Source organism: Phyllostomus discolor, chromosome 5 (assembly GCF_004126475.2).
Source record: "Phyllostomus discolor isolate MPI-MPIP mPhyDis1 chromosome 5, mPhyDis1.pri.v3, whole genome shotgun sequence".
Taxonomy (NCBI): domain Eukaryota; kingdom Metazoa; phylum Chordata; class Mammalia; order Chiroptera; family Phyllostomidae; genus Phyllostomus; species Phyllostomus discolor.
This window is the reverse complement of record NC_040907.2, coordinates 75,890,886-75,915,507: the sequence shown is the minus strand read 5'-3', so window position 1 is coordinate 75,915,507 and position 24,622 is coordinate 75,890,886. Positions and strand designations below refer to the sequence as shown.

At 37.8% G+C, this 24,622-nt stretch overlaps 1 protein-coding gene across 3 annotated transcripts in view; it reads left to right on the top strand.

Moving 5' to 3' along the window:
* Nucleotides 1-24,622, top strand: part of CDKAL1 (CDK5 regulatory subunit associated protein 1 like 1) — a 649,842-nt gene that overhangs the window by 418,324 nt on the left and 206,896 nt on the right. For all 3 annotated transcript variants that reach the window (XM_036026451.1, XM_028511592.2, XM_036026452.1), the window contains exon 11: nt 21,324-21,469. In XM_036026451.1, coding sequence (XP_035882344.1) covers nt 21,324-21,469 — 146 coding nt within the window. The remainder of the gene's footprint in view (nt 1-21,323; nt 21,470-24,622) is intronic.

Sequence of the window (24,622 nt, the reverse complement as noted above, 5' to 3'; positions counted from 1 at the left end):
TAAGTAGTTTCAATAGATGCAATCTGTGGCCTGTTTTAAATATGAAGTTGTAAAATAAAATTGTTACATCACTCTTTCAGATGAATTTAATGAAATATAAAAAATAGGAAAATTTACCTTAGCTTCTTTTTAACTGGAATTTGAATTTCCTTTCTACTTTTTCCACAGAATTCTGACATTTTTAAGCTTCAAAGTCTTTTATTCATCATTCTACCATTCTTTTGTATATCAAAATATGTGTATAAATTAAAATAATTATTAATGTGACCGCATGCCTCTAAATATTTTTAAATAACTTCTTATTAAATTATATTATGAAAACTATAAATATCTATTAAGCATAATTGTAAAAATTTACTATAAATGCAGTCTTTAATGAAATAGATGGTGAGGGGAACAGGCCTGGGAGCATGAAGTTGCTTTGTAAACACAGCTTCACTAATTACTGGATTGGTGATTGAAGGTGTTCAGTAAACGCGAGGGGGAGACCCAGCATGAAGCCTTTTACCAGGAACAAGTCAGTTTTAGGAAGGAGTACAAATGGGAATTGAAGGCCTGGAAATGGATTCATTTTTAAACAACCCTTGCCTGCTAATATATTTTCCTCCAGGATTACTCCACTGACATTTGAAGGCCCACACCTACAGTTTGGTTTGTAAGAAAGAAGCATGTGACCTGGACAGTGCAAGGGATGTTCAGGAGGGAAATGTGGCAAAATATCAGAGACTTCTGAGGGTTGATTAGTATAAGAAACACGTGAATAAATTTAGAGGTTTTACAACTCTTAACTGGTCAGGAAAAGGTTGTAGTGCTTCGGCAAGGAAATACAGAGTTAATTCTTTTTCATTGAGATATAATTGACATAACATTACATTATTAGTTTCAGGTGTATAACATAATTCTGTATTCATATATATTTCAAAATAATCACCACAATGTCTGGTTAACATCCTTCACCACAGTTACAAATTTATCTTCCTTGTGATGAGAACTTTTAAGACCTACTCTTTAAACAACTTTCAAATATACTAAACAGTACTGTTAACTCTAGTCTGCATGCTGTACAGAATATCTTCAGGACTTCATCATTTCATAACTGGAAGTTTGTACTTTTGACCTCCTTCACCCATTTTGCCCACTTCCCAAACTTCTGCATTGGGCAACCACCAATGTGGGCTTTATATCTGTAAGTTTTTGTTTGTTTTGTCTTAATTCCTCAACTAAGTAACATCATACAATATTTGTCTGTCTTTCTTTGACTGACTTCACTCAGCATCAAGGTCCATTCAGGTTGTCACAAATGGCAGGAATTTATTTTTTATGGCTGAGTAATGTTCTATGGTATATACACACCACATTTGCTTTATCCATTCATACATACTAAGTTTGTTTGTGTGTGTGTGTGTGTGTGTGTGTGTGTATAAATAAATAAATAATTGAATGTGGAAAGTTATTTGATAGTTTATTAAGGAAATAAAATCACAAAAACAGAGGGGGGGGATGCAGACCCTGGCCTGAGGGTTACGTGTGTTGTGGATGCAACGAACAAATTCACACGGACTACAGAAGTCCTGTGGAGAAAAAGGGACGGCATGGCTGCTCTCTGAGTGAGAGAGGGGGCCCTGATGCCTTCCTGGACAGGCTTTTATTGCTTTTCTGTGCACACTATATCTAGGATGGTTCTCATTTACAGATAACAAAGGAGAAGAAGTTGCTAATTACTACAAAGAAAAAGGATATTTGCAAATGTAAAGGAAAAAGTGGTTGAAATGGTTACACTCATCCACAGGAGGTTTAGCACAGATTTTAGGAAATTACTTTAAAAATATGCAGTAAACATTTGCTGCCTCAATTCAGGGTAAGGGAGTTTTAGCAAAAGCCATCCTCAAAGCAGCCTAGGTACAATGCAGGCCTGATTCCCCACAGGAGAACCTATCCCTGGGCATGGGTCCTCTGTGTGCCAACTCGCTCCCCACTCGATATTCCGAGTCAGAGACTGGGCTATATTCCCCATGCCACACGGAATGGTCCCCTATAGTGAAGTATCTCATTTGGTTTACATTTTTAATAAGTTGTTTTAAGGCGTAATCTGTATACCTTTGAGGGGTTGGCTTTTGTCATTTTACTCAGCTGAAAACATTTCGGAGTGTTCATTATACTCAGGACAGCCCCTGTACTTGGGATACATTTCTGCATCTGGAATGTGTGCTGCCACTTCTTCACACAGTTTCTTCAGGGACACCATTTTCAGAATAGTATCCAGTTCTTTCTAGATATCCTCTATAAACTGTGCCTATTTGGGTAAATCTTTGGGAGGTTAGTGTCCTGTGAAGATGGGACAAAATGAATGAGCCACACATTATACAGAAACCTGTTCATTATTACCATCAGCCTCTCTCCTGGTTCACTTCAGCACATTACACATTTTGTTTAACTCATCTTTGACACAGTTCTTTCTTTTCCTGTCTGTGTTTGATATTCTTAATATCTGGCTAATTTTGAAATATTAAAAAAGATAATATTTGATTTAAAAATTTACTTTTCTGCCCTGACTGGTGTACCTCAGTGGATTGAGTGCAGGCTGCGAACCAAAGGGTCACAGGTTCGATTCCCAGTCAGGGCACATGCCTGGGTTGCGAGCCAGGTCCCCAGTACAGGGAATGTGAGAGGCAACCACATATTGATGCTTCTCTCCCTCTCTTTTGCCTCCTCTTTCCCTCTCTCTAAAAATGAATAAATAAAATCTTTTAAAAAACTACTTTTCTTACCTAAGACAGAAAAAATTATTAGCATGTAATGTGGTACATATTTTCTTAGTCATTGTTATTTAGACTCGTGTTTATCCCATTCTGATGCCAGTTAAACATAGTGTATTAATAACTATGTATGTCTAACACATTGGATGACTAGAAAGATGAAGTTCAGTGCCTGCTCTGCTATCCTTTTAAAAAATACTTTAATCCTATACAATAGCACAATTTAAGATCTGAAAATTCTTATGTAGGAAATGGTTACTTCTATTGTAATTAAGTGGAATTGTGCACAAAAGGGTGCATCAGATTTTTGTATCATGACAGAAAGGTACACATACTTTGTGTACTTTGCCAGAAAGGAGGAAAATAAAAAATCTTCATTTTCCTCTCTACTTCGAAGATGTCTGTTTTAATTACAAATAATTTTAACTTCCATTTGATTAAAAATAACACAAAATGTAATAAGTAGCTCAAGTCTTAAAATGTAAATTTGGCTCATCACTTGGAAGCTTTTCCTGATCCTTCTTTACATGCTGGCCAAGCTATCTAACCCTGTAACTTTGGAGCCGTGGTGTTTAAAAAAGTAGCAGGTTAGAATCTCAGATTATATTCTGACGGTGTTCTTAGACAAGCTAGCGTACCATGCAATGATGTTTTCATTTCTGTTTCAATTAAAGAACTGACATGTAAACCAATTTTTCCAGGGGGAAACAATAAAGCAAAACAAGCAGGCAATATGTCCCTCTTTATTGCCTTATAAGTATTATATACCTGTTTATCACTTTATACTCAAATTTTATGTTGTCCAATAGCAAAAGACTACAGAGATCATATTAATTTATTATGTAATTTCAAGTAATTTAATAAGAGCCATTTAATTCATACATTTTGAGACATTTGAAAAAATCCATACATTTCTAAGAAGTCTGACATTAAGGACAAGTTTGCAAACTAGCAAAATTAAATTGTATTTGAGTTTATGTTGTATGCTGGGGAGACTCTTTTCCACTGCTTCTTTCCAACTCCACTCCCAGAAACAACTGATTGTAACATCCATGTGAATTAGTTTGTGCTGTTCCTCAGGAATGACTTCAGATTTTGGGAGGATCATATATCAGTCCACAGAAATGATGCTCTGGTTTGACATTAATGGAACAGTGTGTAAGGAAGGAAAAACTTTTTTCTCTACCTTTTTTAGGTTCTTCAGGTGGGATTCTGTAAGTTAGACTGGCCAAAGACAGATTAACAAGAGAAAAATGAAAGTTTATTGACATATGCATCGCACGGAGATTGTACCCAGAGATCACTAACCCAAAGTAGTATTTAGAACTTGGGTTTGTATCCCATTTTATGCTAAAACAGAAGAAGAGAGATTTGAGGCTTCAAGATCAGGGAGACAGGTTGTGTGAAAGTGACTGGGAAAAGTACAAGGATTGTTCAGTAAGATTTGTTATGCAGACTTAAGTCTTGACTCCACCATTGGTTAAAAGTAGTTAAAAGCAACCCTCTTCCTAATATGGAATTTCCATCTTTCCATTCCTCCCCCAAATTTCTATTTTTGAATAGCAATATTTTTACAGAAGGAAAACAAAAGCCCTGTTTTAGAGCTTCTTCTGGGCCTGTGGTTCTCAGTGGCTATTAGTTCAAAATAATTCATAGGCCAAAGAGGCATGTTTTGGGGGTGGCATATTCTGACACCCTTCAGAGTCACAGTGATGGTTTACCTTATAGCTCTGTTGTGCCCTTCTTCTCAGGTGGAGTAAAACTACTCCTAAATTCAGAAATTTAAGTGAGATAATGAGTGTGACCAGCAGTGTCTAGCACAAAAGGTTGCTACTTGCTGCTGCTATTATTGCTGTTACTCCTGCCCCACTAACTGTATTGTAATTTGGAAAGGGCTGGGAGCGTTTGTGGTTCCTGAAATAATCATTCTCATTAAATGATTACTTAATCATTTGGTCCATGCTTTTAAGACCAAATGTCTTAAAGGACTTTTAAGAATTCCCTTACCTTATAATAAATTTGGGAGTAGGGAAAGAATTGTCCGTCCTTTTTCCCCCCCTTTTAATTTCATTCTCATTTTTACATTCTTTTTGAACAAAGAAATTTCTTTTGTGTCTACCCTGCTTCCATCCCCCACACATATCCCTCATCATAGCTCCAGGGACAACATTGCTCTAATGGTAATAACTTCTTCAGGAATGTTGTGATGATTCTTATCTCTGATTCTCTTTTGCTTGTTGTTTTCATACTCGGATTTTTTTCTCCTGTTATGTTAATATGGCAGCATTTTGAGCCCCTTGAGAGTAAGTGCCTGGGTGATTTGAGACCTGCTTAGAAGAAAGGTTTTCTTCTTTCACTTTTTAAGAATTGAGCTTACACTGAAAGACATATTGTCAAAAAATATTATTAGCTTAATATTTTGGCCTTTGAAAATCATTTAAATTTTTCTTAACCAACTAGATAGTATCAGATATAATTTTCTACTCTAATTATTACAAATGATAGTAAAGAGTAATGATTCCTTTTTGTCATTGATTGTCTGTCCTATTTTTCTGTTTTCCAAAATCTCAAAAATGAATATTTATTACTTTCACAAGATAGAAAATATTCTTTTTTAAAAAGAATTGTGGGGTTTTTTTTCATTATTTTAAGTATGTTAGTTATTTTATGCATCTTTTTTCTAAAGGTATGTGACAGGTTTAGCTTCATAAAATCAATAAGCCCACCCCTTCAAATGACTGATTCTCTCTTTAAAATGATTTCAACAAAGAACGTTACACCTGGTCTTGTGGGAAAAGGGAACAACTCCCTCTCCTTTCTCTGGTTCTTTTCTGTCTGATTGAATAATCAAATCTAGATGGTATAGACTGACAAAAGAAAATCAAATTTAATTTTATGTGCATGGGAATCTCATGTACCTGAGACAGTCCAAGACCCCACATACATGAGAGGTTCAACACAAACAGGGCAAATGAGCTGCCGACAGTGTTCCGAGCTAAGGATGAGGTGAGGCGCCTCGGGGCTTCAGAGGGTCATTGAAGGAAGATACGAAGAGACGTTCGGGAATTAGAAGCTTGCCCTGACCTATAGATAAATAAAAAATGATTGGTTATCTGTGATCATCTCTTATTATGGGCAAGGTTTCTAATTCAAATACAGCTAGATAGTTAAGGGTTGGAGGTGGGCAGAAGTTGCTCTTGAGCCCAGAGTCTTGGTTGCCTTTAGTTCAAAATAATTCACATGCCACAGAACCACATCTTGGGGTGACTCCTTCTAAACCCTTTCAGTGTGTGTGTTAAGGGATTAAATAGGTAGAGAATCTTTTAAGTGATCCCCAAGTGTACTTCTTATATTTCCCAAAAGTACCTTTAAAGACATTATCTCTATTAGGCTAAAAAAGGACAACTGATATGACAGACCCCTGGATTATTTTACAAAATAAAGAGCCTTGTATCTCACATACTAGGTGGGGTGTGTTACATTGCAGTTTGCCTGGAAATTTTTTGTTTATTATTTAGAATTGAACACCATTTGGGGTGAAACCTCCTGTTGCCTGTATAATAGTAGATTTCTTTCTCCCTGTTCTTCGTAATCAACATACACTTCCATTCCAGTATTTATTGAGAATTGATTAAGAAAAATGATGCTGTAGTCTAATATAGTCTTAGGTTCTAAATCCAGTTATTCCACATACTGTTCATTTTGCACGTATTATTTTGAACACCTCCAAATATTAGTTTCCTTCTTCCCTAACAAGACAATGTATCAGTAGGATGCATTAGGTTATATGCTGTATAGCAAATAATTTTAAAATTCTCAATGGCTTTTGACAACAACAGTGTATTTCTTGTTCATGTTGTATGTATGTCATGGGTTGGTTGAAGCTCTGTTTAAATAGCCTCCACATTAGAACTTAGACTGTCCAAGAGGGGAAAGAAAAGAAATGTAGGGAGTCACAGGTTTTACAACTTTTGCTCAGAAACAGAGACTCTCCTTTCTGCCCCATTTTATTGACCGTTACAAGTCACACAGCTACTCCTGAGTATAGCCAGGCAGTGATTTTAATACTTCCACGGGACAGAAACCAGAATATTTGGCAAACACTGATACAGTCTACCACAGAAATAATAAAAATACCTATGTCCTCAAGTGAGGGTCCGGTGAGATAGACACAAATGCCCAGGACAGTGCTGGACTCAAGGGAGTGCTGCACTGTCAAAGGAGGAGGTGTGTTCATGTGCTGATAAAATGCAGAGGAGGTTATTGTCTTCTTTGCAGCCCCAATTCTTGAAACATAGTTTGATATTTAATAAATACTTGCTTAGCCACATTATTTTGTATACCAAGCCATCCTTACTAGGGCAGTTATAACACCAGAACATCCTTTCTATTGTGTACTACCTAATACATGAAAGAAAAGTTACCTAAAATGAACCTCATTGTGGATAATCAAACTATATGTAAATGATTTGAGTATTTTAAAGTAAATCTTTAATATCTGCCTGTCCGTTGGATAACTATTTACCTCATGTTTAAGAGATGCCAGTAGAATGCTGGCATCTCTGAGCCGAATGCTCAGTCAGACTGGGCTGTATCTTCCCCACTAATCTGAGCAGGTATTGCTTTGGTTTTCTGGTGTTTGGTATACTCAGTCTTTCTCTTTTTTATTTAATGGAAGAAAAGGCAACTATATGCATATTATACATTTGCCTTTTTAATATATGCTTGTTCATATTATATAATGTTTGAATCAAAACATACTTTACTATTTTTTAATTTTTAAATCAGTGCCGTAAGATGGATTTTTTCATATATGTTCAGCTTCATAAATTTTAACATGCATGGATTCATACAACTGTTACCATAACCAGAATACATGAACTCTCTTTTCATTTCTTGACTTTAGCAGAGCAGAATCATAATTTCAAAATAAAACAAAACACCGATACTGTCAATTGAAAATAAATATGTATATGATTATAACTCTTTGTACTTTAATATTAATGTTAATGTATTTTTAATTAAATTATTGGGGTAACATTGGTTCACAAAACCACACAGGTTTTAAGTGTACAGCTCAACAAAACGTCACCTCCACACAGCATCAAGTACCCATTGCCCAAAGTCTCTTTCACTCCTGGTTTCTCTCCCTTTTGCCCACTTCCACCCAGCCCCCACTCCCCTTTCCCTCTAGCTGTTATCACAGTGTTGTCTGTGTCTGTGTATACACACATACACACATATGAGATATATATAGTCTGTCCAGAATATATATATAGTCTGTCCAGCCATGTAATATGAAAAATAGAGACATTTATTGAAGAGGATACAAGATACCAGAAACATTGTGCATAGGACAGGGATGCCTCAGTCCCCTTCCAAGTAGGTACCTTGGTGCCTCACACAGTTCTCCCAATCGCCATCAGCTGTTGTGTTGTGTTTTCCTGAATCTCATCGATCTGAAATCTTATCCCTTTCAAATGTGATTTTAGTTTTGGTAAAAGCCAGAAGTCATAGGGCACCAAATCTGGGCTTTAGAGGGGCTGAGTCATGCGGGTGATTTGATGTTTAGTCAAAAAACTCTGCACAAGACATGATGCATGAATGGACGCGTTGTCATGATGAAGCTGCCAATCACCAGTTGCCCATAGCTGTGACCTGAATCATCCAAATGGTTGCTGTGGAGGAATGTTCGAGGTTACCGCAAAATTCGATGCGGATTTGTTGTTGTTCTACTCATTCAGTCAGTTTGAATGTGACAGCCACACAGTACACATGCTCGCTCAACAGAGTCTGCTCTCCCCTCTGACTGGTATGGTGAGGTGGTCATTGTTCATGCACACACATCCCAGACCACTCTCCTCAGCTGCCAGGCTGCATCGATGTGGTGAAAACTATTCTCATTATATTAACAATGGCTGGACTTTTTCTGGACAGGCTGCATATATATATTTTTTGCTTAACCCATTCACCTTTTCTTCCATCCAGCACTGCCCCCACCCCGCCAAAACTCCCCTTCCCTCTGAAAGCTGTCAGTCTGTTCCATGTACCCATGACTCTGTTTCTGTTTTGTTCATTAGATTTCTCTTTTGTGTGTGTGTGTGTGTGTGTGTGTGTGTGTGTGTTCATTAGATTTCACATGTAAGTGAGATCATATGGTGTTTGTCTTTCTCTGACTGACTTTTTTTACTTTGCGTAATAATCTCCAGGTCCATCCATGCTATTGCAAAGGTAAAATTTCCATCTTTTTAATGGCCAAATACTATTCCATTGTGTAAATACACCACAGCTCTTTTTATGCACTCATCTAGTGATAGGCACTTCAGCTGTTTCCAGATCTTGGCTATTTTAGGTAACACTGCAATAAACATAGGGGTGTATATATTCTTTCAAGTTAGTGTTTTGGGTTTCTTAGGATATATTCCCAGAAGTGAGGTCACTGTGTCAAAAAGAAGTCCCATGTTTAATTTTTTGAGGAAACTCCATGCTGGTTTCCACAGTGGCTGCACGAGTCTGCATTCCCACCAACAGCACACAAGGGTCCCCTTTTCTCCACCTCCTCACCAGCACTTGTTGTTTGTTGATTTATTTTTGACAGCTTTTCTGACCAGTGATTGTGGTTTTAATTTGCATATCTGTGATGATTAGTGACATTGAGATTTTGTCATTTGTCTACTGGCAAATGTCTTTAAAAAGGAAGCACATCAAGCAAAAGTTAGAACGTTCTTTATTTTTCAAATGAAGTTTTAAAATAGGCCATCTGTAGGTCCTCTTTGGAGGAGTGTTTATATAGGACCTTTGCCTATTTTTTAATTGGGTTTTTTGTTTTCTTGGTGTTGAGTAGTGTAAGTTCTTTATATATACTTTTAAAGTAATCCCATATTAAATGTGTCATTGGCAAATATATTCTCTCATTTTCTAGGTTATCTTTTCATTTTGTTGATGGTTTCCTCTGTTTTTTTTCCTTTGTTTCCTTTACTTGAGAAGATATTTGGGCAAAAATATTGCTACAAGAAATTTCTGAAATTTTACTGCTTATGTTTTCTTCTAGGAATGTTATGGTTTCTCAATTTACATTTAATACTTTAATGAACTTTGAGTTTATTCTTGTTAGTTTCATTCTTTTGCACATATCTGTCCAATTTTCCTGACACCATTTATTGAACAGACTGTCTTTATCACATTGTATGTTCTTGCTTCGTCTGGCAAATAGCAATTGACCATAAAGCTGTGGAGTTATTTCTGTACTCTCTATTCTGTTCTGTTGATTTATATGACCGTGTTTATGCCAGTACCATGCTGTTTTGAATACTGTGGCCTTGTGGTATAGTTTGATATCAGGTAGCATGATGCCTCCAACTTTGTTCTTCTTTCTCAGAATTGCTCAGGATATTTGGAGTCTTTTGTGGTTCTATATGAATTTTTAGAATATTTGTTCTATCTCTGATAATATGCTATTGGTATTTTAATAAGAATCGTGTTGAATCTGTAAATTGCTTTAGGTAGTTTGGACATTTTAATGATGTTAATTGTTCCTATCCATGAACATGCTATAAGCCTCCACTTATTGGTATCTTCCTCAGTTTCTTTCTTCAGCATTTTATAATTTTCCAAGTACAGGTCTTTTACCTCCTTAGTTAAATTTATTCCTCATACCTTATTTTTGTTGTTGTTGCAATAGTAAATGGGATTGTTTTCTTAAATTTCCCTCCCAACAGTTCATTATTGTGTTTAGAAATGCCACTGATTTCTGCATATTAATTTTGTATCCTGCTACAAAATTCATTGATTGCAAATTCATTTATTGGATCTGGTAGAGTTTTGGTGGAGTCCTTAGGGATATCTATATACAATAACATGTCATCTGTGAATAATGACAGTTTTACCACCTCCTTTCCAACTTAGATGCCTGTCTGAATATTATGGCTAGCATCATCAGTACTGAATAAGATTGTTGAAAGTGGACATCCCTGTCTTGTTCCTGATCTCAAAAGAAACACTGTTAGTTTTTGCCCATTGAGTAGGATGTTGGCTGTGGGTTTGTCATATGTAGCCTTTATTGTGTTGAGGTGTGATCCCTGTATTCCCACTTGGCTGAGAGTTCTTATCATTAGTGAGTGCTGGATTTTATCAAATGGTGTTTCTGCATCTATTGATATGATTATGGGATTTTTGTCTTTTTTATTTGATGTATCACATTTATTGATTTGAGAATATTGTACTGACCTTGCATCCTCAGAATAAATCCCAGTTGATTATGGTTTGTGATCTTTTTAATGTGTTGTTGTATCCAGTTTGTTAATATTTTGTTGAAGGTTTTAGCATCTATGCTCATCAGGGATATTGACCTATCATTTTCTTATAGTGTCTTTTTTTGGTTTTGGAATTAGGATAATGCTGGCCTGGTAAAATAAGCTCGAAGATCTTCCCTCCTCTTGAATTTTGTGGAATACTTTGAGAAGGATAGGTGTTAATTCTTCTTTGACTATTTGATAAAATTGACCTGTGAAGCTATTTGGCCAAGGACTTTTGTTTGCTGGGAGATTTTTGTTTGCTTTAATTTCATTAGTTGTAACTGGTCTTTAGATTTTTTTATTCTTCCTGATACAGTTTTGGAAGATTGTGTGTTTCTAGGAATTTATCTTATTTCACCCAGGTTGTCCAATTTAATCCATTGTATTTTTGTGGTATCAATTATTACTTCTCTTTTCTGAATTTATTTATTTATTTTGGTCCTCTTTCTTTTTCTGTTCTTTTTTTTTCTTTATGAGTCTGGTTAAAGGTTTGTCTGTCTTATTTATCTTTTCAAAGAACCAGCTCTGGGATTCATTGATTTTTTGTGTTGCTTTTTAGTCTCCATGTCATTTATGTCTCCTCCAATTTTTATTATTTCCTTCCTTCTACTTACTCTGGGCTTTGTTTATTTTTCTCTTTCTAGTTATTTTAGGTATAGGGTTAGGTTGTTTATTTGAGATTTATCATGCTTCTTGAGGTAGGCCTTTAATGCTATTGAACTTCCTTCTTGGGAGTGCTTTCACTGTGTCCCATATATTTGGGGTTGTTGTGTATTCATTTTCATTTGTTTCAGGGTGTTTTTTGATTTCTTCCTTGATTTCATTGCTAATCCATTCATTGTTTAATAACATGTTATTTAGCCTCCATGTGTTTTTCAGTTTTTATTGTAATTGATTTCTAGTTTCATACCATTGTGATTAGAGAAGATGATTTCAATCTTTTTAAATTTGTGTGACTTACTTTGTGTCCTAACATGTGGTCTATCTTTAAGACTCTTCCATGTGCACTGGGAAGAATGTATATTTTACTGCTTTGGGATGAAATGTTCTTTAAATATCAATTAAATCCATCTGATCCAACGTGTTGTTTAAGGTCGCTGTTGCCTTGTTGATGTGTTTGTCTGGAAAACCCATCCATTGATGTCAGCGGGGTGTTAAAATGACTGTATTGCTGTAGATCTTTCCCTTAATGTTGACCAAGATTTCCTTATATATTTATGTGCTCCTACATTGGGTGCATATATGTTTACAGGGGCTATATTCTCACATTGGATTGATTCCTTTAGAATTATTCAGTGACCTTTTTTGTCTCCTGTTATGGCCTTTATTTTGAAGTCTTTTATCTGATATATGTGTTGATACGACTTTTTTTTTTCCATTTGAATGGAATGTTTCCTCCATCTCTTCACTTCTGTCTTTGTGTATCTTCTGAGGTGGGCCACTTATAGATAGCATGTACCTGGGTCATATTTTCTTATCCAGTGAGCTTCCTATGTCTTTTGATTGGAGCACTTAAATCTGTTTACATTTAAGGTTATTATTGATAGGTATGTGTTTATTGCCGTTATATTCTTTATACCTATGATCTTCTCTTTTTCTTTTTTTCTTCTTGTTAAAGCAGGCATTTAACATTTCTTCTAATACGAGTTTGGTGTTAGCTCCCTTTTAGCTTTTTCTTCTTCTTCTTCTTTTTTTTTTTTTTGGTCTGGAAGCTATTTTGTCTGCAATTTTAAATGATAGTCTTGCTGAATAGAGTACTCCTGGATGTATGTTTTTGCTTTTCATCACTTCAGATATTTCATGTCAGTCCCTTCTGGCCTGAAGTGTTTCTGTTGAGAAATCAGCTGAAAACCTCTGGGACCTGCGCTGTAGGTGACTGTCTCACTCTTTCTCCTTTTAAGATTTTTTCTTTGTCTTTAACCATTCTTATTTTAATTATGATGTGTCTTGGTGTGGGCCTATTTGGGTTTATCTTGATTGGGACTCTGTGCTTCCTGAACCTGTGTGACTTTTCCTTTTACCAGGTTAAGGAAATTTCCAGCCAGTATTCCTTCAAATAGGTTCTCGCTCTTTTATTCACTCTCCTGCTGGTACTTCTCTGATGCAGATGATATTATGCTTGATGTTGTCCCAGAGGTCCCTTAGACTTTCCTCATTTTTTAAAAATTTCCTTTGCTTTTTGCTTAGGTACTTACTATTATTTTACCCTCTAATTTGCTGATTTGATCCTTGCCTTCATTTAACCTGCTATTGGTTCTGTCTAGTGCATTCTTCGTGTCAGATATTGTATTCTTCATTTCTTACTGCTTTTTTTACATTTTCTGTGTCTTTTCTAATGTTTACTATCTTTTTGTTTAAGTTCTCACTGAGATCATCCATTTTTCCACTAAGGTTCTTGAGCATTCCTTATAACCATTGTTTTGAACTTTGCATCAGATATCTTAGTTGCTTCCATTTCATTTAATCTTTTGATGATGATTTCTCTTGTTCTTTCATTTGGGGTGTGTTTCTTTGTTTTCCCATTTTTGTCTGTGTATATTAGGTAGATCTATTATGACTCCCAAACTTGTTATAATGGCTTTATGATGTAGGTATCTTATTTGGCTCAGTGGTGCAATCTTCCTGATCACCTGAGCTTGGTGCTTCCAACATGTTTCTCGTGGGTTATTTGCACCCTCTCTTGTAGCTGAGTGTTGAATGCTGTTGGTTGTTTCATGGGTGCAGGTAACACTTCAGGCAGGCTGCCTATAAGGGTAAACCTTGATCCTCATGTTGAGTTGCTGTGCAGGGTCTTCCCCCTATGGCAAATTTAGTTGTTCTTAGAAGGGTTTGGTGCCTGCTAGAATCCCCATTTGAGCATGTCACTTGAGTAGTGAGTTATGTTGAGCTCCAGTGTGGTCTGAAGCCAACCACTGGTTGTGCTCATTCTGGGTCCACTTGTGCAGTATTCTGGTACAAGTTGATGTCTGACATTGTGTGTAACTGGCCTGGGGCTACCTATCTGGAGCTGCCATGCTGTTCATTGTTTGTGTCTCTGTATACTGGGCCTGGGTGTGCATCAGAGGGGCCAATCTGTATATAAGGGTTGATTTCCTTCAGCTTAGAGCTGGGGTTAGACCTATAAAAGGTTCAAGGCTCCCTGAGGTCCGTCTCCACCTGTCAGCTACTCCACCTCCCCCTGAGGTTGTCTGGTCTTCGCCCAGAACCTTCTGAAGAAAGACCGTAGAGTGGGTCCAGTCTGGCCAGGACCCATACACACTTCCACAGGTCATGAATTCAGTAGGGTAGGGCAGCCGGTGTCAGAAAGATGGGTGCCCTACTTGAGGGGGGTGTGATCAGGTACTCAATGAGGGGAAAGTGGCCCCTACTCCAGAGCCATACCACCCAACTCTCGCTATGCCAGCAGGAGTGTGCCACAGGTTCAAGTTGGGTGCGGCCAGCCATCCTCTCTGTAGGAGCAAGCTCAGGTGGGTGGAGCCACCAGGGCTCAGGAGGGAAAAGAGATCAAAAGGGTCTCCCATTGGCCCTGGCCAGTTAGCTCAGGTTAGAGTGTCATCCCAATACACCAAGGCTGTGGGTTCAATCTCTGGTCAGGGCCACATACAAGCATCAACCAACCAATGAATGCATAAATAAATGGACTTGCAAAATTGATGTTTCTGTCTCTTTCTCTTTCTCTCTAAAAATCAATCAATCAATCAGTAAAAAATAATTTTTTCAAAAAGAGTCTCCCATTGTGGGTGGGGTTCTGGCTGAACCTGTAGAAGGCAGGCAAGTACTTTCTCTTGGTCTCAGCTCTGAGCATCACTCCTTTTCCCCCAAAGAGCTGAGCTCAGCAAGGTGGGGCCACTGAGACTTGGGAGAGCACATCCAAACAGTCTCTCCTTTAGGGGTGATGCCAGCAAGCCTTTAGAAGGGGGCAGACACTTCTACCTCTTCCTGGGCAAGGGCCTAGAAGGGAGACATGCACCAAATGTTCCAGCTCTGAGCACCTCTCAGATCCTTGGTGGGATTGAGTTCAGCAGGGTGGGCCTCCTGGCTGCCAGAAAGGCAAGTTAAATAAGTCTTCCATTGGAGTTATAGAAGGGGCTGAGCTCACAGGCTAGATAGGAGTGGGCCCGCCTCCACCCAATGTAGCTATACAACCTAGCATCTACCTATCTGATTCCCAGACAAAAGCCTCCCTGGGAAAAGAGCTCTGTACGTCTCTGCTCTGCCCAGCACTCTGATGTCCCTGCCCAGATGAACTCAGCAGGGCAGAGCCCTGGGGAGTAGAAGGGCAGGCCAAGTGATTCAAAAGGTGGGGTGTGGGGAGCCCCAGCTGTGCACTCGTGGTGGGGAAGAATAGCCCCCTTTCCAAAGGTACACCCTTCAACCACTGAATCTCTGCCAAGAGCTTCTCTAGAAAAAGAGCACCCTAAAGCTCCCTGGTGGGTGCAGCCAGCAGACCCCTCTGCAAGACTGAAGCTCAGCAGAGTGCTGTCGCCGGTAGTTGGAGGACCAGGCAGTGCACTCCGCAGGCTGATGCTGTAACAACAGGAGTACTCCACCTTGGGAAGGTGGTATTTGGGTCTCTAGCAGACTCCTTTCTCTCCCAGGCAGACTGAATCCCCACTGATTTTCACTGCCACATGCTCTGAGGGTCCCTCTTCCCATCTCTGCTGCTCTAGGTTGGGAATCCCTGCCTGGGGTGAGACCCCACACTCCTGGGGAGAGGGAATTTTACAGCTGAGATATCCCTCTGGCTTCTTAGCCACTGCACATGGCTGTCAGGGCCAGCCCTTTCCCTGTCTCTACTTTTCTTACCAGTCTCTGTATAGCTTCTTCTGTAAATCCTTAGTTACTGTATTTCTCTTCAGCTAGCTTTCCGGTGGTTAATCAACTTGATTTCTCTGTAATTTAGCTGTAAATCCAGTTTGGCACTGGGAGCAATTGAGTAGCTTCCATCTACTCTGCTGCCATCTTGGAATCTTTAATGTATATTTTTATCTTTATAATTGACTCTTGGAATCTTTAATGTATATTTTTATCTCCATAATTGGCGTTATTGACTCTGACAGGTAAAGTGGTAATGGTAAAAAGAGCTTTTAAATCCTTTTAACATTTCTATGAAAGCTGATAGAACATTTTGTCTCAACTTATTTTAATACTGAAAATGTAAACTCTTTGCAGTTTAGAGGTGATAATAAAGTTATAGATAAAATTTATGTTAGCATCTGTTCACAATATCTAACCCTTTTCATTTAGGATATAAGAATGCAAATATTCTTTTTTCATGCTTCCTCATTCACTGTGATGCTGTTAAATGATTTATTTTTAGATTGTTGAAAGTTCACTTAGGGGCTGTATGGTATCATTAATGAAGTAATGGTTAAAATATGACTCTGGTCTTATTTTATCTTGACTTCTGTGACTGAGAGTGTTGAAGGTTTCTTCAGAAGTAGGCTGTCCTAGAACACAAGCATTGCTATTTTGACCTTTAGCCAGAAGTCTTTGTAGAACTTTCTCCAAACTTACTATGTTGATTAAGTGATTGTGTCTTTTAGTCATTCATTCATTCAAGCATAAGTGTTCAAGGGCCAGACATTGGTCAATGAAATTGGGAGATACAGAGAAACAAGTATATTCTTGGGATATGAGTGTGTACAGTAAAACTGCAGGGCAGAGAAGTAAGGACTGATAGAAGTCTGAGTGCTCTGGCATCAAGAGTAGAACTGCCTGTCAGCTGACTGGAAAAATGATAGTTAAGATAACATAATATTGCCACAATGGGATGAACTTCGAAAAACACTTGAAGTGAAGTAAGCCAGACATGAAAGGGTAAATATTGTATGATATCATGTATATGAGGCACCTTAGAATAGTGTGTTCAGAGAGACAGAAAGTAGCTAGGATTCCCCAGAGCGGAGGACTGGCAGGCAGTGGGAGTCATTACTTAAGGGGCGCAGAGTTTCAGTGTGGAATGATGAAGAGGTTCTGGAGATGAATGGCAGTGATGGCTGCACAGCATTCTGAAAGTTCTTAATGTCACTGAATTATACATCCCAAAGTGATCAAAATAGGGGATTTTATGTTTCATCTATTTACTACAATAAAACAAAAAAAATAGGAACCAAAAAATTTATTATTTATAGCCCTACCTCTATTCTTCTATTCAAGCTAATAGCTTTGCGTGAAATGACATATTTAATAAATTCTAAATTTCTGTTTTATTTAATTGAAAAAAAATGCCTACATACTTCAACATGGATGACCCTTGAAAACATTATGAGTAAAAGAAGCCAGTTACAAAAGCTATATTTTATGTCTATTTATATAAAATGCCCAGAACAGGCATTTTGTAAAGCTCACAAGTAAACTAGTGGTGGTTGGGGCCTCGGGCAAAGGAACTGTGGGGCAGCAGGCAGTGAGAAGAGATGCAGGTCAGCACAGCGTTTGGGGGGAATGAACACATTCTAAAATTAGACTGTGTGATGGGTGCACCACACTGCTAATATTTTTTAAAAATCTAATTGCGTACTTTTAATGGGTGAGTTTTTTGATATGTGAATTTTATCTCACATAAATTATTAAAAAATGCTTACAGGTAACAGTGTAGTTTCTTTACTTTTTTTTTTTTTTTGAAGTGTTGTCTCTGTTATATATCTTACTTAGGTCAATTGAAAGCAACATAACAAAGTTTAGGGCTTTCAATATGCAGGCACTTTCTAACGAAGCTATGATCTAAGAGACTTTCTGATGGATGATTATCAATGTGAATGCAAAGACGTCTGAATGCAAGTATTAATATATTTTATTTTATACACTCACACTGAGTGGCTTTGTTAAACTGGTAGGTAGAATATGATGACTAATTTGATGACTGCAGGGCAATAAAAATGAAACACAGGATTTTTAAAAAATAAATGTTTCTGTACACAGGATTGCTGTTTTAAATTAGCCAGTTTTTACCGAAGTTATTTTTCTTTGCTTTTCAAGTTTATTTAAAAAATGACAAACCTTGAGATGATTACCAATTTGTAATAGGCGAGCTCCATGTAAAAGCCCCAGGTAGAAATACTGCTGTTCTGATTAGCTATTCTCTGGTCTCTGCTATAAAATAGTTGCCATCTGCAACATAAATGTCCTTATGTTAAAATAGATGCGGTGTTTGCATGCTGGTTGCTACCAGAGCTCCTTGACACACACATATGCACATGCCCTTTGTGAGTACACAGGCCCACTTGCATGCTTGCCCGTCTGCTCAAGCTCGTACCCAGCTCAGAGCTCAGGTTGTTTATGGCTACCATTCTTCTGTTAGCCACACTGAACTGAGTGCTCCCTTTTTCTGCTTACCCTGGGCCCTGTGCATCTTTTCCACAGCAACTAATCTGAAACTCCAACAGACTTTTAGAAATCTATTCCATGGTGGAGTTACCTATAAAGTGTCTGATTTTTTGCTTATGTATGTATTAACTTACATATTCACATATAATTTTACACTTGTTCCAAAAATCAAGGCAGGCTGGTTATATGCTTGTTTACCTGCTTGAGAATGCACTTGCTTACCTGTTTTAGCCAAACTGAACTATTATATTCATGTTAGCATGGGCCTAGCCATTGTGGAGATCCAGAGAATGAAAACATAATCTCTGCTCTCGCAGAGCTTCCATCTTGGCAATTTGTTACCATATTGGAGGGGAGAACCAAGGACACACTTTGGTAACTCCAGGAACAGGTTCCCAAGGATTCATAGAGGAAAAGGTAATCTTTTTCACAGGAGAACTTGTAGCTATATGCCAAACCTTAAAAATAGAAGAATTTTGAAAAGTGAAGAAGAGATCAAAGATTACCTTGAACTAACAGTGCTGAATGAGAACAGGGATAGACGAAAAAAACAAAACAAAAAAAATTATACTGTGTTTCTTCCAGGTACATTATGTTAAGTCATAGTTCTTTTAGTAAGGGAAATACAGACTTTAATGTAGGGGCAAGTTTATTTCCTGTTCTGATGCCTACTATATAAATTTGCAAAGTCTGTAGTATGAAGCTGAGGTAATTACTAATGGAGAAGTCTTATTTTGAGAGCCAAAGGGAAAAACCACCAAATTTATCCCCCTTGTTTGCTATTAACAGTTTGCTTTGTAAATCATACTGTAACAGGGCAAGCTTCATCTAGTATGTGTCCTGTTTATGGTAGTGGGCCACCCTGAGTGTTTCCTAGAGAAACTGCACTCCCCTGTCTGCCCTGGGCAGAATCGTGTTTGCTGGGAATGCCCGTCAAATTTATTTTATGTAAATCAATACAAATTATCTCTCCTTCACTTACTAGTTAAGGGAACTAGCGTATTGAAAATATGTTCTATTTATTGATGGGTTTCCATTAATCTGTATGAAAATGTGCTCCTGGGGAACTTTAAATACTCTCCAGGGAATAAGATTAGATATTTACATATAAGCACATGCCAGATTATTTTATTTTATTTTTCACTCTGAGGTGGGGATTACCATGGTTTCCATTTTACAGATGAGAAAACCAAGACACAGAGACTGAAAGTGAAAATTGTGTTGTTAAGGTCATGTTAAGACATGTTGGAAGTTAATAATTCTGAGTGTCCTGCCCCTTTAGAAAATTAACATTTTTGTGCAGCTATCTCCCCCCTCCCTCCAACACACACACACACACACACACACACACACACACACTGTTTGGGGGTCTTGATGTTAAGGTGTGAAAAACTTGAAAGGCAGAGAATATTGCAGAAGGCCAACATATTCCCTGTAGTTAGTCACTGTTACCTGGAAAGCCTACTGGCTAAATATCCAGTTATGTGAAGGGAATGTTCAGGTGATATGTTAATCAGTTATTTTTCTGCTAAATAGGAAGTTCTTCAACTCCAGTTCCAACATAGCTACCACATGTAATGAGGTATATACATATATAGTACCTATTAATTTCTGGCAGTGAGGGTAAGTAAAGGATACCCAAAAGTAATGTTGTTTGTTTTAATTTCTTAGTCAAAAGGACTTGTAAAAATAACTAAGCTGCTACCAAGAAGGTGACTGATGTGAGTCCATTGCTGTTCTCTTCCACTTTGGTAAAAACGCTAGTTTTCAGAGTCTGCGGAAAGAAAACAGAAACAAAGGGCATGGTTGATGTGTGCGCAAGACTTCCCGCTGAGTAACCGGGAGATTGCTGTTACAGATTCATCTGGCTCTTTGACGCCATGAGATTCCTCGAGATACTATTCTAAGGGTAGAGTGAAATATGTTAAAGTACAGTACTTTGAAAACTAAAAATCATTGGACTCGTGCAGATTATTAAAAAGCAGCTCCTTTCTTGACATTTACATCTCTGTTAGATTCTTTGCACTCTTTCTGCCCCATCTTCTCCTCCCTCCCTCCTTTTCCCCTTCACCTCCATTCCTTCCCTCCCTCCCCCCACCACTGTTGATGAGGAGACTGCTTGCAGCAGTGGAGGAGAGCTAAATTAGCCAATTTTCTTATTGTTTGTGGGGATGGTTAAGTTACTAAAGCTTTCCTTTTATTACTCTTTTTCTTACTCCCTCTGTATCCTTGGAGGAATTTTAAAACAATCTCTGGGTTTTCTAATTTGTTTCCCTCAAGTGCTCCCTCCTTAACTTTGCAAGACAGATTCTTCATCCTGTTCTCTCCTTATTTCTGTTGTTTGAAACTCTGCATCTTGAATGTAGATCAGTGACCAGTGGCAAGCTGCATTGTCTGATACTGTGCCTTTTGCTTAGTAAATTCTTGAAAAATGTGTTTCTTAGCTACCTGAAAAAGAAACAGGTGAGTTATAGATTACTTTTCCTCCTTCGGTATTAAAAAATAAAGTGTTGATGTGCCTTGAATAATACACGAATAAACTCCTTTTTGTACTTGCAACTATTAACCTACTTTTGCCCACCCTAGATTGTTGTTTCTCCGGCTAATGCAACAGGCAGAATGTATGAGCGGGAAGAAAAGTATTTATTTTGAAGCACTCAAAAATATTTTTAGTCTTCAGGCATTATACGTGTTTATCTCTGTTTTGCTACCTAAGAGAGATGATGAATGTGAGGAAATAACTCTTTAAGTGGAATTGTCCAGAAGGAATATTAAATCCCCAAATGTCATCGTAGAATGCTGCCAGTTGACATTCGCTTTAAGGGCCTAGATGACTGGTCTGTTTTCTGCTCTGTTTATTTGCTTCCACTTGTGAGTGTTGATCTGAGGGAAACCATTCCCGGATTTGTTAAGATGATTAATGTTTTCTCCTTCCATTTTTTTAAAGGAAATGGCTAAAATCCTTAATCATCCCAGAGTCTACGCTTTTCTGCACATACCAGTCCAGTCTGCCTCTGACGCTGTGCTCATGGACATGAAAAGGGAATACTGCGTGGCTGACTTCAAAAGAGTGGTGGATTTTCTGAGGGAGAAGTAAGTCTGTTAGCACTTAAGAAAATAACCATTTCTTTTTTCTTTCAAAATGCACTTATTGTAGCCACAATTAAAGGTACCAGAGTAAAGGTGAGACTTTTGAAGCTTTCAAAGCCTTTGAGTTTCCTTAGGCACCTTGATGTGGTTTTTCCTTTCTCTTCAGTTTCTATCCACCTTTCCATCTGGACATGATTCAGCAATAGTTTGTGTACGATTGCCCATCTCTCTAAGGTAATGTGCATTGTGATCATTTTTATACCTGACCCAGTACATGAAAACTGCTTTAAGCTTTTCTCTGCTTAAAATTTCCTTTAATGTGGCTTTTTGAATTTGTAATCTGGTTGTGACAAGGAGGTAGGCCACATCATGGTACTACAAAATAGGTAATTTTCTACTAAGGAGCATTTCTTAAAGAGTACCTGGAATGTCTTTGCTTTTACTCACTATCCCTGTAGTTTACTTGAATTGCGATTTATAAGGAGGTTTGGGAGATTCTGTTTTTTAAAGTTCAAATTGTTACTGACCAAAATTGAGACATTTTGCACAGTCTCAGACATAAATGATAATTTTGGTTCCATAGAAAACACTTGCCACCCATAATTACATTCTTCAAAATCATCCTTCTCATCACCACCAAACATCAAATGCCTTCTGTGATTATACAAGGCAGGAAATCGCAGCACTGGCCAAGGTCATGCAGAGCTTTCTCGAGTCCAAGGCAGCATTCTCCCTCTGGGGATATATCATTTATCTGGCATATTTGTGGCGTGGATCTTCCTACTTTCCATGATTTTTTCCCATAATTTTTTCTTCTGTTGTTTTTCTTAATTAAGACAACTTTTTATTTCCATCTTCTTGTTTATAATTATGTACCTCTGTACCATGTAGTTTATGGATACGATGGCTTTATATGAACTCTAAGCAATTATTTTTTCCACTATCAGTTAGTCACTTCTCCTGGCTACATACAAATCTTTGAAAATATTTTTCTTCTTCTGTTTACTTTCCCCTTTCTTCCTCATCTTTCCTTTATGTGTCTTTCTAATTTTCTTTTCCCCTCTAGGCGTTTCTTGATTGTCCTAACCACCAGAAATAAAGACACTTAGCGGGCCTTCAAACAAATACAGCTAGTTGTTTGAATATTCAAATCATTGAATAGATGGTATATTTTTTCTAAGATTTCATAATGATGATTATGAAGTTTATACAGCCTCCAAAACAGAAAATGGAATAATAACTAACCTCTACCACCTCTAACACTTTCTGATCTTCAACAGAACCGAGATCAAGGCTAAAGAGTAAGGATTTTTATGTTAGATCTGTCTGTTGTTGGCCTGTATATGTCCTTTGCATTTATTCTAGTTTATACAAACTTACCTCATGTAAAAGAATCCTTGCAGGTACACTGGTGCTAGTGAATAGAATGTGTTTAAAGTTTGAAAGAAATCATTGCACCTGTGACATTTCTGGCCTCTCACTTAGTAGAGCAGTAACAGATAATGCACACAATTCATACCTGTTGCACAAGATTTTGCCAAGTGCAGACATGCATCCTGTTGTGCAGAATGGACTAGAATACTTTCCAAATAGTGTGTTGCATTAATATGACTCAATGAGGTGAAGGAATCAACACGGCTTTTTTTCCTCTATTTGGGTGAGTGCCGACTCAGTTGTTTGGGGAATCACTGTGGCTACTTCACTGGGCAACAATTTCACATCAAGTTCTAGGCTTTTATGTTGCTCCAAAGAAGGACCTGTTAAATTTATTGCATCTTGAACAGTTTCAGCAGCATCCATGAGCTATATAAGGTCAGTGATGATCATGTCAGAGTATTAGAAAATAGTGTCATGTCTTTATTCCTGGGCTAAGTTCATGTGTCTGTCCTCTCTTGGGTTTTGAGTTACTATGAGGCATCCATGTAGCTTTTCTTGAACCATTCCAACTGGCTGGAAGACCCTGGGACCAAGTACTCTACCCAGGGATCTCTAGTATTTCCAGCACTACAGATTCCAGCACTAGAGAGGATATTGGAGATGCCTGGAGAAGATGCCCATCCCACACCATCCATTCAAAGGTTCAGTTTCAAGTGCTGCCAATCACTGGAATTACAGAGAATGGTTTAGCTGCTTAACATCTCCAAGAGGGTTTTTTTTTTTAATTCACTCTGTTATGTATATGCAGTGAAGGCAGAATCAACCATGGTATACAATTTCCCACTTAGTTGTAATTTTGTAATTTATAAGCGGTATTGAAAAATGGTAGCAGGTAGCCAATACCTGCTATATAGAGTTGATGACTGAGAACAATTACTAGTACCATTTGGAAAAAAAGAAGAAATCTTATTATCTCTACTAATACAGCAATCTTTGCATAGTTTTATACAGTTCATCGGCCATAAAATTGTATATTTGGTCTAGTCCATCCTGTTGCTTATCATATGCCCTCACTCCTATGAGGACACAATAGCCCAGCTTTGCTCATTAGTGAAAAAATTTTCCTGTCCTCTCATGGAAGTACACCCATCCAGGGAATAATTTTCAACTACAATAGACAATTTTTTCCCTAAAGATTTTATTAATTTATTTTTACAGAGAGGGAAGGGAAGGAGAAAGAGAAGGAAAGAAACATTGATGGGTTGCCTCTTGCACACCCCCAACCAGCAACATTTTTGTTTGTGGGATGATGCCCAACCTGCTGAGCCACACCAGTCAGAGCTGTGATGGACATTTAGAAATAAATAGTTTAAACAAACCTCTGGTCTGATACTCTGCTTATTTCTTTCTATAAAAACTACCACAGCTTTATGTCAAATAGATTAGTGCTTACTGGACACACCAAAGAAGTTTCAGGGGTTCTATGGAACCACCAGTCTTGATAACTGGTCCAGCACAAAATGGTTTTGTCCCATGTTTATTAAAATTCAGTACAATAGATGGTCATCCTTAGTAAAAGGGTCTAATGCTATCATGTTGCCCTGTTTTAAGCCTGACACTGTATCAGAAAATGACCCTGACTTAGAGCAGTGTGTTGGGTGCTCTCCTCTCCTCCTGACTTTGAGCTCCTGTATAAACATGCCCCATTTCATTTGCCTCTTATATCCTCTGAAGCCTTTTTATAATAAGCCATTAACCAATAGTCTCATTTATTTTTTT